The 14,584-nt window shown below is 31.9% G+C and overlaps 2 protein-coding genes across 2 annotated transcripts; one reads left to right on the forward strand and one right to left on the reverse strand.

The window, feature by feature from the left end:
- The first annotated feature begins 5,294 nt into the window (after positions 1-5,294).
- On the forward strand, positions 5,295-9,175 carry LOC139862928 (probable protein phosphatase 2C 46). Its single transcript, XM_071851553.1, has 5 exons — positions 5,295-5,630; positions 5,956-6,352; positions 6,741-7,108; positions 7,196-7,432; positions 8,551-9,175. Exons 2-5 carry the CDS (start codon positions 6,034-6,036, stop codon positions 8,803-8,805), a joined length of 1,179 nt encoding a protein of 392 aa, XP_071707654.1. The 5' UTR covers positions 5,295-5,630; positions 5,956-6,033; the 3' UTR covers positions 8,806-9,175.
- Positions 9,176-9,883: 708 nt separating this feature from the next.
- LOC139863854 (probable serine/threonine-protein kinase PBL11) lies at positions 9,884-12,766 on the reverse strand. Its single transcript, XM_071852455.1, has 6 exons — positions 12,577-12,766; positions 12,153-12,356; positions 11,842-11,910; positions 11,684-11,746; positions 11,159-11,481; positions 9,884-10,357 (listed from the first exon to the last, which is right to left on the reverse strand). The coding sequence occupies exons 1-6, from the start codon at positions 12,764-12,766 to the stop codon at positions 9,884-9,886; spliced, it is 1,323 nt and encodes a 440-aa protein (XP_071708556.1).
- Between the last annotated feature and the right edge of the window lie 1,818 nt (positions 12,767-14,584).

Genomic DNA, 14,584 nt, shown 5'->3' on the forward strand with positions numbered 1-14,584 from the left:
TTTCAAGTTACATTAAAAAAGAATTGGAATGTGTCTAGCTATTGTAAGGGTGTTTATGTGATCTTTATACAATGCATTTACACATATGATGTTAGGACCCCGAAAAGTGTATAGTGTTAATGTGAAATAAGCTAAATAGATGGTTCCTTATAAGAGGGCTATATAAAGAACCTAAGTAGTCATAATTAGATAGCCATTGCATTGTAACTGAGTTTAAGAAACTATGGAATGTAATTTTACCGAAACTCTCTAATACCGAATCTGTTCACCTTTATATCGAGTCTCATTCTGTCCCTTATATCTTCAATTCTCACTATGATTTGACCTATCATTTGGTATCAGAGCTTCCAGGGAGTGATATTACATCACTATATCGATCCAGAGATTGAAGTTTACATGATCTGATATTACATCACTATATTGAAGTTTCTCCCCCAATGTAGGAAACAATGTTTCATTAAAGTGAGAATACGAAAAGCGTGTTGAAAAACATCACCCGTCATGGGTTCAGTATGTCTTATGATTAAAGATGTTTCATATCTAACATATATTTCCAGCCTTCTTTGAGGACCCATTTCTGTGCGTTCTTGCGGTGTAATAGGCGCATAGACCGCACACCTAAATGTCCTAAGGTGGGAAATGTTTGGCAGTGGGTGTGATGACCCGGAAATTTCTGACCAAATTTAAACTTAATCTTTGTATGATTAACATTTTCGACACGATAAGCAAAGTCTGTAAAACTGAATCTCAAAATTTTTGAACTACTTTTATATATTTAAATACCCTTCGGTTATTTTCGACGATTCGAGAACAATTATATGTAAATAGATACATATATACTATAACATGAAAAGGTAACAATGTATTAATTGTTTGATACCGTACATTAAACTTATTGGTTTAAATATCTATTTGAATGTATATGATAAGTTGAAATATTTATTATTAAAATTTATTTATAAATAACTTCCAATGTGTATTTAAAAACTGATTTATGTATATTAAAAAGATATATACATATATATAATAAACGATAGTAACATTCGTTTATTGATTCAATTGATATTTAGATAAGTTAACTAAAGCGTTTAAGATGAACCAGTTAAACACTAATTTGTTACAGTGTTTTCAAATTGCCACATTACTCAAAATGCTACAGTGTTTTCTAAAATCACTATTTGCTACAGTGAATTGCTACAGTAAAATTTGACTTTGCTACAGTAACTTTGCTACAGTAACTTTGCTATTATAAAAATGTATTTTAACAAATAGCGAGACGATGATTTATAGAAGTAAATGACCAAAACACTCGAAAGTTTAAGATACACTTTGAGTGATATAATTAAGGGATAATTTAAGGCTATTGATAAGGCTAAAAAGGAACATATATTTCATAGCATTATCCCCCAAGAAAGACAGGATTTTAGTTGTAATTGTTCCATATTCAAGTAATATTCGTTTATATTTAATAAGTGCGAAGACAAAAGGCGAAAACGAAGAATTGAAAACGGAAAGGTCCAAAATGCTCAAATGTACAAGATACAATTAAAAAGGTTCAAATTATTGATGAAGAACGTCTAAAAAATGACAAGAGTACAAGTTGCGGAACGCAAAGTACACGATATAAAATAGTACGCAAGGACGTCTGAAAATCCGGAACCGGGACCCGAGTCAAGAAGAAATGCCCGACGCAACGGACCAAAAATATCTAGTCTACTATGCACAAGAACAAAATATAATATATAAATAATTATATTAATTATTTATATATTTATATTTATTTTATATTATGTCGACAAGCTAGGAGCCAAAACAATGTGAGCTGTCCCTGGTCCTCATGCGAGTCGCATGGCCAGAAGGCCATTTCCATGCGAGTCGCATGACTCCAGATTTCAGGCCACATCTATAAATTTCAGTGTTTTCGCTCGATTTAAATCACACACATACACAAATATATATATACTCCGTAATATTATTTATTATTTATTATTATTATTATTATTATTATTATTATTATTATTATTAAGATTATTATTAATCTTATTATTTTTTATTATTATTAGTGTTATTATTTTTGCGATACAAAAATAATAATGTACAAAAAATATTACGACGGAGTGCTGTCCAAGTAATTTTCAAAATGAGTTTTCGAGCAAGCTAGAGCTAAGGAAATTATGGGTTATTGCCAAGGAGGTTATGGGTAATGTTCGGGGGTATTTTTTTGTGAATCAAACCTCGTGTTTATCATCTCCGATGCGTCTACGTGCTTTCCTACAATATTGTATATCAATATTTAACTGTGAGTTTCATATGATCCCTTTTACTCAATATATTTTTGGGCTGAGAATACATGCGACTGTTTATAAATACTGAAAATACTAGATTTATATGCGTGAGTTCATTGATCCCTTTTTATACATATTTTTGGGCTGAGAATACATGCGCTGTTTTATAAAAGGAATACAAAAACTAAAACTGATTTGAGTGAGTTTCATATGATCCCTTTTACCCTTTACATTTTTGGGCTGAGAATACATGCAAATGCTTTATTAACTGTTTTACAATAATTATATGCTTGAGTTTCATTTGCTCCATTTTTAATTGCCTTTGCAATCTATATTTTTGGGCTGAGAATACATGCACTTTATTTTAAACGCAATGGATACAAGTACATACTAAATTCTACACCGAGTTTGAACCGAAAATCCCTTAGCTTTGTAACTAGTAACTGCCGGTTATAAGAACTGGTGGGCGCGAGTAGTTATATATGGATCCATAGGGCTTGATATCCCCGTCCGAGCTAGAGCGCTAGCCTTTTAACGGACGTATGCTATTTGAGAAGTGTACACGTTGGTTTGCGTGTATTATTAAGATGATTATACAAAGGGTACAAATTATATAAACGTTAAAGTTTAGTTACCAGGGTGCTCAATTTTGTAGAACTGATTGATAAACGTTTCGGATGAAACAACTGAAATCTTGTGATTCACCTTTTATGTAAAACCTATTGATAAACGTTTTGAATAAAACAACTGAACTTTTGTAATCCACATTGATATACGGATTATGTGTAATATTAAAACTATGAACTCACCAACCTTTGTGTTGACACTTGAAGCATGTTTATTCTCAGGATTCTAGAAGTCTTCCGCTGTTTGCTCATACGTGATACAAGTTATGTGCTTGGAGTCATACATGCTATATACAAGAAACTTGCATTCATCAAACCATTACCATGTATCTTATTTTGACTGTATTGTCAACAGATGTATTATTGTAAACCATTTAAATGGTGATTGTCTATACGTAGGAATCATCAGATGTAAAAAAAAACTGGAATTTATATATTCATTTATGAAATACCTTTTCAAACGAATGCAATGTTACAAAACGTATCACATAGAGGTCAAATACCTCGCAATGAAATCAATAAATGACGTGTTCGTCCATATGGATTTGGAGCGATCGTCACAGTGGGTCAAAATCAAGTTGCAAGGGAGAATAAATATGATTTGCACTTGATCGAATGCGAATCAATGATGCAACATGCAAAATTGCATGACCCCATACAAATACTGTGAGTTTTGTTCTCATTATCAATGGTCTAGCTATTAGTTGCAAGCGTTTAATTAACGATAAAGCTAATCCATTTGGCGTATGTACATGAGCAACATGATGTTCAACAACAATCCCTATAAACATACAATAATCATTAAATGCTTCATATGTAAACTCTCCAACATTATCAAGTCTCACTTTTAAAAGTGTAATCAAGAATATGGGGCTCACAATTTAATAGTTTATGCAAGAAGCTTTGCAAATGCCACATTTTGACTTAATAACAGACAAACATGAGATCATCTACTGGATGCATCTATCAGGATCATGAAATATCTAAATGGTCCACATGGTTGATGAATTGATCCACATATATAACCCCGAATTCTTTCAAGAAACAATGATGATTATTTCTCTACCTTAAGAGGTGACGGAGTTATTAACTTTCCAAAAGAGCACGATGTACATGGAATATTTGCATCATTAGAGAACTTCTGGCCCCTCAATGGATGTCAATTTGTATCATTAGTTATCGTTTTCATCATTGTTGTTACAGGATGACCTAATCTCTCATGCCATAAATTGAACACTTTAGGATCACAATACTCTTCATCAATAATCATACGTACTTCGAGTACATATATATGTGTATAATGTAATCTAGAATGATACGTAGTTTTTCAACTACATGGTTCTTGTCATTGATACCCACATATTTTTCATTTTCAGTTGTTATTGACTGATAATCATATCCATTACTGTATTTTTTACACACACACACACACACACACACACACACACACATATATATATATATATATATATATATATATATATATATATATATATATATATATATATATATATATATATATATATATATCAGAGAAACTTAACAAATTTCTCCTTGACTTGGGAGAAAATAAGGTATTATCTATCAAAAATTCTTACTATTTGGTAACATGAATTTGCATTTCCCATTCATTTTATCAAGTCCAAAGGACCTAATAGTGTATGTATAGCTCCTTTTGTTGATTTCAGTCAACTAAATATTTTTTAGATTTGAGTATAGTGTGTGTAGTACCACTATATTTGCAAAGATCTTCACCATTTGATTAATGTTGTACTCCAGTAGGATTCATATTAAAAGCTGATTAATAACTTGTGATTGCTTGAGTTAACCTTGATTATATGAAGTTTTCGTGCTGATAACATGTTGTGTGGTCTAATCTAACTATAAACTTCTTAATTCTATGAGATTGGAAAGTAAAGAAGATAAAGAAGAGAAACACTTCAAAAATATGTTTGAGGGTGAAGTTTTTAAGCTTGCACTCATCCTTTATTTATACTACAAGTAAAGTTACATACGCTATCGTGAAATGGTAAAATTGATCATCCATTTAAAGAGTTTTTTTTGTACACTTACACGATTCACATAATCCACCGTTCTAAATTTAATGTCCTATTTTGCCTTTTTTTTTTTTTTGTATAACTTTGACTATAATTTTTTTTTTTTTTTTTTTTGTGTTATATAATATTTGATGAAAATATAGCATTGAAAATACATTTTAAATCAACTTCATTCATATAATTTATAAAAAATACTATACAAGATAAATTAATATATATAAAGTCAAATTTAAGAATAAAAACTCTAAATCCAAAAGATTTGATTTTGTTAAAAAGGGAAAAAAGAGTTTTACAACCCAACTATTCAATTATCTTTGTGTGTCTATCTTCTCCTTCCTCCCTCTCTTCATTCCGACCTTCTGTCTCCATTTCTCTCTCTATTCATCATACTGTATCTGGTTGCACAACAGTACATCACAATATAATATATAATATATATACATAAATACATATACAGAGAGGAGACCAATAGTGGGGAATATATGCATACACATATATAATTACTTGCTCTAATTTTTAATGTATGTACAAAGTTTTGATTTTTAATGGATCTACAGATCTGAATCCACATCAATTGCTCTAATTTCTTGTGGATCTCAATCAGTTTTTGTTTATATAATTCATTAGCTCAACCCCAGACAAAAAGTTGCAAACTTTGTTCTGTAAGTCATATTTCTTGCCTCTAATCAAGTTTATTTTATTTAAAGTACTGAATTTTCTTATGTGGGTTTGCAAATTTTCAACATTTTGTTGATGGGTTTTTGTTAAAGCTCAAGATTATTAGTTATTAACATTCTTCATTTGACCAATTAATTGTCTTGTTCAAAATGTTGACTGGGAAAAGTGATTTGACCAAATTAGGTTGACTACTTATTTTGTACTATTCACTTGATCCTTGTTCTTTACTTTAATTATATGTCTTGTTATCTTGATGATTATGTTGTACCTTAGTTTTAATTATGTGTATTATTAATTATAATTGAGCAGTTAAAAGAAGATACCTGGCTGAGGAGATTAAAAATTTATGGTTCTTTACATCCATTTTTGGATGTTGAGATATGAGGGATGTTATCAAAATTGATAATCATATTAAAAGCCTGCTGGCTGCCATCATCGGACCGTTATGATAATACCGGTTCGGATGTTGTGGGCCGGCAGGAAGGACTTCTTTGGTATAAAGATTTTGGAAAACACATTAATGGTGAGTACTCAATGGCTGTGGTTCAGGCCAATATGTTGCTTGAAGATCAAAGCCAGATTGAATCAGGCTCATTAAGTTATCTTGATTCGGGTCCATACGGGACCTTCATTGGTGTTTATGATGGTCATGGTGGACCTGAAACTTCTCGATATGTCAATGATCATCTTTTTCAGAATCTAAAAAGTGAGTGTTTATCTTAGAGTTAAGTTTCTTTAAAACGCTACGTTTGATTGTATGTATCGTACTTTGAAAGTTTCAATCGTATGTATTGAATTTGCTTATGTATCCGCTAACCTTTTTGTTGATGTGGCAGCCATATAAGTTGACACATCATCTTTGACATCGTTAAAACCGGTGCCATAGTTTTAAATGGTCATATACATAGAATAACAGTAATTGAAGGTTTGATACATACCACAAAAGTTTTTTAGTTGGATACATACTAATCAATTTGAGTAAAGCTTCATACTTTTTTAAAAAACTTAACCCTTTATCGTATTTGGTCAATCGTGGGTCAAAATCTGTTACATTTTTCGATAATTCATATTGTTAAATTGTTAACTTTTTGCAGGATTTGCTACTGAAGAAAACTCGATGTCTATGGATGTGATTCGTAAAGCGTTTCATGCTACAGAGGAAGGTTTTTTATCGATTGTTGCTAAACAATGGACTGTGAAACCGCAATTAGCAGCAGTTGGATCATGCTGTTTAGTTGGTCTTATCTGCAACGGTACTCTTTACATTGCTAACGCTGGTGACTCGCGTGCTGTTTTAGGTAAAACCGTAAAGGCAACGGGTGAGGTTATTGGTATTCAACTGTCAACGGAACATAATGCGAGTATAGAATCAGTTAGACAAGAGCTTCATAGTTTGCATCCCGATGATCCTCAAATCGTAGTATTGAAACATAATGTATGGCGTGTTAAAGGGCTCATACAGGTATCGTTCATGTAGAACATTGTTTAGTTGTTAATTGTTTGTTGTTCTTGGTTTGTTTTTCTCATTGTTTTTTGATTTTATTTGCAGATATCGAGATCTATAGGTGACGTATACCTAAAAAAGGCGGAATTTAATAGGGAACCGTTGTATGCTAAGTTTCGTCTTCGTGACCCGATCAAAAGGCCAATACTTACAGCTGATCCGGTGATATCGATGCATGAAATCGAACCAAGTGATCAGTTTGTCATATTTGCATCAGATGGTCTTTGGGAACATCTTAGCAATCAGGATGCTGTTAATATAGTGCAAAATCACCCACACAATGTAAGACTCTTCACTTTGTGATAATGTGCTCCCTTTGTCCACCTTATAATTTATATCTGTCCCAAAATAATTGTATCATTGCAAAAATAACTATTTAATATCACTAAGTTCCCTAATTTACTCTCCTTTTATTACCCTTAATCACTTATATTTTTAATAAGTTCAGTCAAACATACATTAACAATTAGGGCCAGAACTGATATTTATCATACATATCTTAAATCCAACAAAATTGCTACATGACACTTAGGCCGTGTTCGATTAGGACTTAATGGACTTAATAGTATAAAACTTAATATGGGAAGTCATTGACAAGTGTTTGTTTTTGACTTACTAAATAAGTCGCATCTTAATGATACAAAAATTCAAATAAGTGTAAATTTTCATTTAGGTCCCGACTTTTTAGTAACTGCTCTAACTTCCCATGTACATGGGAATGGTTAATATGGGAAATTTAATTATTCAGGCGGTTATTCAGCATATAAAACAAACACTAATTATTTATTCACAGAGTTCTTATTTAAATTCGGACAAGGACAACAGAACTTAATAAGGAAAAAAAAAAACGAGAAACCATGTGCTTTTAGTTGTAAAAAGTCCCTTGTTTTCCATTTCCATTTTTATAGTGACAAGTTAGAAACATCTTCACATGTTTTCATATTCAGTGGTCGAAAACGTGAGTTTAGTGTGTTTTATTACGACAAACTCCTACAGCTTTCCGGAAAACTTTCTAAGAAAACTGAAAAATTAGAAAACGTGTTCAAGTTAGGGTTTCATAAGGAAAGGGAATCTATGATTTTTGGTTTTGTACATTTTCTATTCTAGAAATGAACATGATCAAATTTGCAAATTCTGAAAAGAAAACATGTTCAAGCACATGTATTGAATTACTTGTTCTACTTGAAGTAGCAACCAATTATCAGAAAACAACATGATCAATTTGCAACTTCTGATTATTTACGACATAACGAAATTCATAAATATTGGAGTATGTTAAAGAAGTCACACTTACTGATATGAGTTACAGACAGTTATTTATTTTTTTAAAAACTAGTTACAGACAGTTTTTTTTTTTTTTTTTTTGTAAAATTGAAGAATGTATGTATGAATTGATGCAGGGGAGTGCTAGGAGACTTTTGAAAACGGCGTTACAGGAGGCAGCAAAAAAGAGAGAGATGAGGTACACAGATTTAAAGAAAATCGACAGGGGAGTAAGGCGCCATTTCCACGACGATATTACAGTTGTAGTTATATTTCTAGACTCGAATCTAGTCAGCAGAGCGAGTTCCTCGAAAGGTCCTACTTTGTCTCTCAGAGGTGGTGGGGTCAACCTCTCGGGAAAATCTATGACGGCACCACCGTCAACTGCCTAGGATCATGGCGGCAGTTGCGGCACCACTTGTTCATGTTCTTGATTCCTTGTACATGTGGTTAGTTGTTCTGAAGGCTATAAAAGGTAATTAATTATCCGTCTCTAATTTAATTTCTTAATGTGTAATTTAGCATGTTAGGGTTGGAAAAAAGAAAAGAATGAGAAAGAAATGCAGAATATTGAGAAAATAGAGAGGGACAGAGCTCAGATCCAAGATGATTTTGAAGGAACCCTTTGAAAGTTTAGCTTGTGTAAATCATTGTAAAACTTTTTCCTAGAAATTTGATAAATTTTTTTTAACATTTACAATTTTCATTTGATTGTCTGCCGGTCCTTTTTTCCACTTTAACTTTTTCATTTTGAGGTAAATAACTGAATACCGTTAGCTTAATTACTGATTAGTTTTTTACAACTTTTAGGAACTTCTAACTTTTTTATCATTTAATTTTTTTGAAAAATTCTAATAAATGAGCTTCATTTGGATTAGAGCTTATAACGTTTAGACGATTGAAAAAGCTACAAGATACTATAACTAGCATTTGAGAAAATGATCCTATTTTTTTTTTTTTTTTTTCCTTCTTCTTTCAATTAACTATTTTTCCAAACATTTGAATACATCTAAAAGTGTAGTACTAGTTAACAACTATAAGTTACTAGCTATTAGTTACTAAATAGTTTTCACAAACATATCATAAATAAGACGGCAGTGAATAAGAAAACAGAAGATATTTTGATAACAAGTTCATCTGGTATATAGAATACTAATTTTACGCACTTATCAATCATATTCATATCAATTATAATTTATCATAAAGATGAAAACAGTTAGAAATGATTATGCAATTATCTAGTTAGATTACGTATATTTCCCTTCTGCAATAATTCAGTTAGACTACGTACATCCAAGTAAAAAATTAGTTCTCTTTTTCCTAAGGTAGTCTGAACATGGAAAATATTACTTGATAATTCATTTACTCGTTTATACACTAATGAATATCATTTTATCTGCATATGTTTGTAAATTAAAAAAAGCCAACATGAATAACTAATCAATCATTCTTTACGAGTTTGCAAATTAATCAATCTCGAGGAATACTATAATCATCCATACAAAGGCTCATCTCCTCATCGACAGCTTTACCATCATCATCAACATCAAAAATGACACTATCAACTTCTAAACATCTCATGCTTGTGCTTTGAAAAGATAAACTTTCCATGTCTACTCGAAATCTTTGAAGCCCAAAGCCATCTAGGCTCACTGAAGTATCGTGATCTGTCACCTCATGATCCCGAAGCTTCAACGATCCACCACCTATGTGTGCTTCCAGTGGGCGTGGCGGCAGTTGGCGGGGGTCGATGCTATTAGCTGACCAGAGAGCTGCCTCCAACTCTTTGTATACTTGAGTCATGGTAGGCCTTTCTTTGGGCTCTTTGGCTACACATCTTAGGCCCAATAGCCCCATTTTAAGCATGATATCCATGTTACATTCTAGTAACAGATTTGTATCCAATATTTCTTCAACGTTGCCTCGCTCGAGATGAGGCCTTGCCTGGTGAAAAGCAAATTACTCGCATAATAATTACTATCATACACTTCGTTCGTATTCATCTTAATATAAAAATTCTACTTTACTCACGTTATTAATTAAAGAATAAATTCAAAATGATTAATAAATTATGTCGGTTCATGCACGACTTGGTACGTGGTTTATTAGTATATATTTACCTTATTATTATATATAAATTAGTTAGTGTGAATAAAAAAAACTTATCCTATTAAAAAAAGGTTGAAAATGACTACGAGATTATCTAATTAGGTCGCTTATATCTGAGCTAAAAAAGTTTCCCCTTCCAAGGGAATAATATATGAATAGAAAAGGTATCATCCTCAGTTTTTCTTTTTCTTTTTTAAATTAAGAAAGAAAAATCTTTCATAAATATATTAATTTAGAAGTAAAATATACTTTTATTTGATTTTGGTTTGATTTGTACATCTAGAAAGTAGAAAGTAGAAAGCAACAACCAACTAATCATGTCCACTTTTAAATTTTTTAAAATCAAAACCAAGTCTATGTACTTTAATATTGTCTAAAAAATCGTTTTCTTCCATTTTAATCCAGTTTCAAATGCTAAAGTTAAAATTTAAAGCCTTACTTTTATCTTCTTAAACGACTTGGTCTACTTGTTTATGGTTATTTTGTCTTTTAGGTTATCAATATAAATATAAATATAAATTTGGGGGTGAATGTGAATGTTAGAAAAGTACAAGGGGTCATATGAAAATTCTTTTTCAAACCATTTCTAGTTTCCTAAAGCACGTTCCAACCAACCAAACCGTAAAATTTTCTTACCCATTCGATAATGTGATGGCTAGAGCTTTTCCTGTTCGAGTCAACGGCAGGTCGAGCCGCAATGAGTTGTAAAAGAATAACTCCAAAGCTATAAACATCACTAAACGGGCTCAAATGGTAACTTGTACAATATGCCGGGTCAAGATAACCCGGTGTGCCTTTAATTTGACTACTAACATACGAATTATCCCCAATTGGGCCGGTTCTTACTAGCCCAAAATCTGAAACTTTGGCCTCAAACCCCTCTCCAATGAGAATATTGCTCGGCTTTATGTCTCGATGGATTATACTTGGTTTAATTCCTTCATGCAGATGAGCAATGCCTGAAAACCAATAAAATATATAAAAAAATAGAATAAATTTAATATGCAAGGCTTTCCATGTTAATGGTACCTGAAAATGTGTAGTTTTTACTCAGATGTGCACGACCTAGCCAAATTATTCTGTTTCTGGCCTTTTACTAATAGTTTACGGTAGGTAATTTGATTGGTTCGATTTTGGTTGCATACAAGGAGATATGCTCACCTTTAGCAGCTTGGATGGCTATGGTTACTCTTTGCCTCCATGTTAAGGGCTTTCTTTCCCTGCCTGTTTGCAGTTATATGATTTAGAAAAAATTATGAATCAACAATGATATACAAGTAATAATTGACGAAGAACAGTTTGTTTTAAGTTAAACTTACCCACAATATGTTCAAGCAAAGAGCCATTCGGGACGTATTCATAAACCAATATTTGTACTCCCTTCGTTCCTAAATACAAAATTTCAATATGATTATGATACCATATTAAAAATCAGTGTGGTTTACAACTTAACGTCGAAATATATGGTTTTATGTACCAGTTTCTTCACAGTAGCCCACTAGACCAACGAGGTTCTTGTGCTTCACCTTGGAGAGCAATCTCACCTCTATTTCAAGTAATGAATGGTTAATGAAATTAAGAAAGCAAACCATGATCAATGGTTAGTAAGTTAGGGTCACAATAATTATACCATTTCGGAATTCATGTGTGCTTGTATAGGAATCATCGCGAGCCCTCTTGATGGCTAGAGTTATATCTCCATCGAAGGTTCCTTTGTACACATTTCCAAACGCACCGGATCCTATCAGATAATCTTTTGAGAAATTGTTTGTAGCAATTTCGAGCTCTTGCACTTGAAATTTCCTCAACATCAATTCTTTAGCATCCATCTTATCTAGTTTGTTACATTTAACATAAAATTACACCATTACTTAGACACATAAAGCCGAAATGCTCATGTAACCATACACGAGTAAATGTGCTTTCAAGCATTGTACTAGTACAACATCTTAAAGCACGTGTAATGATGCATAGCTAACATTGGTGGTGTACGGATCAATTTTTTTTACAAAAATATCACGGAGAACTTGATGTTGGAAATCAGATAGACTAACCTTTCTTGTTCTCAATTAGTCGCTTGAATCCGTCTAAAACCTTCTTCTTATTACATAAACATAACACAACTCCAACAAAGAGGGTGAGACTACACAACGCAACTATTACCCATATATATATGTTGTTTACGATCGAACTGTGAAGGTTTTCATTCGAAAATGGTGGGTTTGCAGGCTGTGGTGTTGCCATGTGTGACTAATATTTGTGTTCTTGTTCAAAGAGTCAAGATGTATATAACTCCCATTATGGTTTTTATGTTCTTTCTCGATCAAATTGTTTGTTCATGTGCATGAAGGAGAAGCAATTAAAATAATCCGAAAAAGATGGGATACTTGGAATCATTGTGTTTTTTAAAATACTTTTTACTTTAGCCGGCAGTTTAGAGTATATCATGTTGTTTTCAATCTAGTCATATTTTAATAAATCGTATATTAATTATCTTTAACTTTTCCTGCGTAGAAAGTAGAAAAACACAAGTGATTAACTAAGGTGGTGTTTGTTTTTTGTATTGAAGACCTTATTATGTCTTATGTCTGCGGGCGAGCAGATGTTTTAGTTGAAGACGGTTTGTTTTTTTGAAGACATAAGACAAAAAAAGATCTGCCAATGTCTTCAGATTAGAAGCTTTATACTATAGCTTCCAATTCTTGCAGACATTTTATCAGTCCATCATTTTTTCCCAACTTCATCACTTCTCTTCCAATCACATCCCCTTCTCTTCCAACTCTTTCCTACTTCCTAACTCATCTCCACCGGCAGCACAACCGCCGTAGACACCACCACTGACGGCACCACCTCCGACACCACCACCGACACCACAAACCTTATTTTTTAATTAAGGTTGTTTTAGGGTTTGATTGTTTAGGATAACCATCTCTGAAGGAATCTGATGTTTGATGTACATATGAAGAACAAAATGTGAAAATAGTCTTGATTTTGAATTTAGATACAAAGAACATCTATGAAGGAATGTGAATATACGATGAAGGATTAAAATTAAGATGATATTAATATGCAAGATCGATAAATAAATTACATTACACACAGAGAGAGATAAAAATTATAGAGAGATAGATACAAGATCGATATAAAAGAACAATAAAGAGGACTTGCTGGATATGTTAAAGTAGAGATGGGGTAGAGTTGATAGGTATACAAGTGGATGATTTGGTTTCTATTTTAAAAGTTATAAATGTATAAATTATACAGTATATTATAATCATGATTATATTTATTACTCCATATTATATCGTTTACGTTTATGTAAAAATTATATTAATTCGGAACAAAATTGATTTTGCAGACATAAAAACAAACAATCTTCAATATTCAGCATACAGACCTTCAGACCACATCTTCTCTACAGACATGGTCTGCAGATCTTCAGACAAAAACATCTTAAAAAACAAACAACACCTAAGTGACAAGTGAGTGTATTTCAAGCATTTGAAAATAAGCAAAAGAATCAGTAGTGACTACTGACTAGTACATTATTGAATATTTTCCTACATCATTTTTATAGTAGTATATAAATTACTCATAATGTACTGTTCGTATAACCTTATAAAAACTTAAATACGTTGTATATTAGTGTATCAAAAATTAAATTTTGTACTTTTTTTATATCTTAAAACGCAATTGAAAGGTAACTAAATTTTGCTTAATGCCAATTCGATATTATTTTTCAAGTTTAGAGTTTAAAATAAAATTAAAATAATATGTACTTATTTTTTACAAGTTAATATAGTGGTATTGGTTTTTGTTGTTATTGTAGTATTGTATATTGTATTTATTTTCTACAAGTTTAAGTTAATATAGTAAAAGTGATGTGGTATAAACTAAACAAATGACCAAGTCTTTTTTCCTCAGGACGGCATATAAAACCAAATCATCGGCAAATTTCTTTTTAATTGTAGTCTTGATCTTTATATTCGATTTCTTCAATTAATATGCGCGATTGTATTAAACTAAACAAATGGTATACTTTTGTTCCACTATCTCTACTTA

This window comes from Rutidosis leptorrhynchoides, chromosome 8 (genome assembly GCF_046630445.1).
Source record: "Rutidosis leptorrhynchoides isolate AG116_Rl617_1_P2 chromosome 8, CSIRO_AGI_Rlap_v1, whole genome shotgun sequence".
In the NCBI taxonomy this organism is placed as follows: domain Eukaryota; kingdom Viridiplantae; phylum Streptophyta; class Magnoliopsida; order Asterales; family Asteraceae; genus Rutidosis; species Rutidosis leptorrhynchoides.

Excerpts from the sequence above, each read along its gene's own strand:
- LOC139862928 (XM_071851553.1), top strand. The coding sequence starts at position 6,034 with ATGTTATCAAAATTGATAATCATATTAAAAGCCTGCTGGCTGCCATCA. Across the intron at positions 6,353-6,740 it reads TCTTTTTCAGAATCTAAAAA|GATTTGCTACTGAAGAAAAC; the intron begins GTGAGTGTTTAT and ends AACTTTTTGCAG. Across the intron at positions 7,433-8,550 it reads TGCAAAATCACCCACACAAT|GGGAGTGCTAGGAGACTTTT; the intron begins GTAAGACTCTTC and ends GAATTGATGCAG.
- LOC139863854 (XM_071852455.1), bottom strand. The coding sequence starts at position 12,766 with ATGGCAACACCACAGCCTGCAAACCCACCATTTTCGAATGAAAACCTT. Across the intron at positions 12,357-12,576 it reads ACTAATTGAGAACAAGAAAG|ATAAGATGGATGCTAAAGAA; the intron begins GTTAGTCTATCT and ends GTAACAAACTAG. Across the intron at positions 11,482-11,683 it reads AGCCATCCAAGCTGCTAAAG|GCATTGCTCATCTGCATGAA; the intron begins GTGAGCATATCT and ends ATTGGTTTTCAG.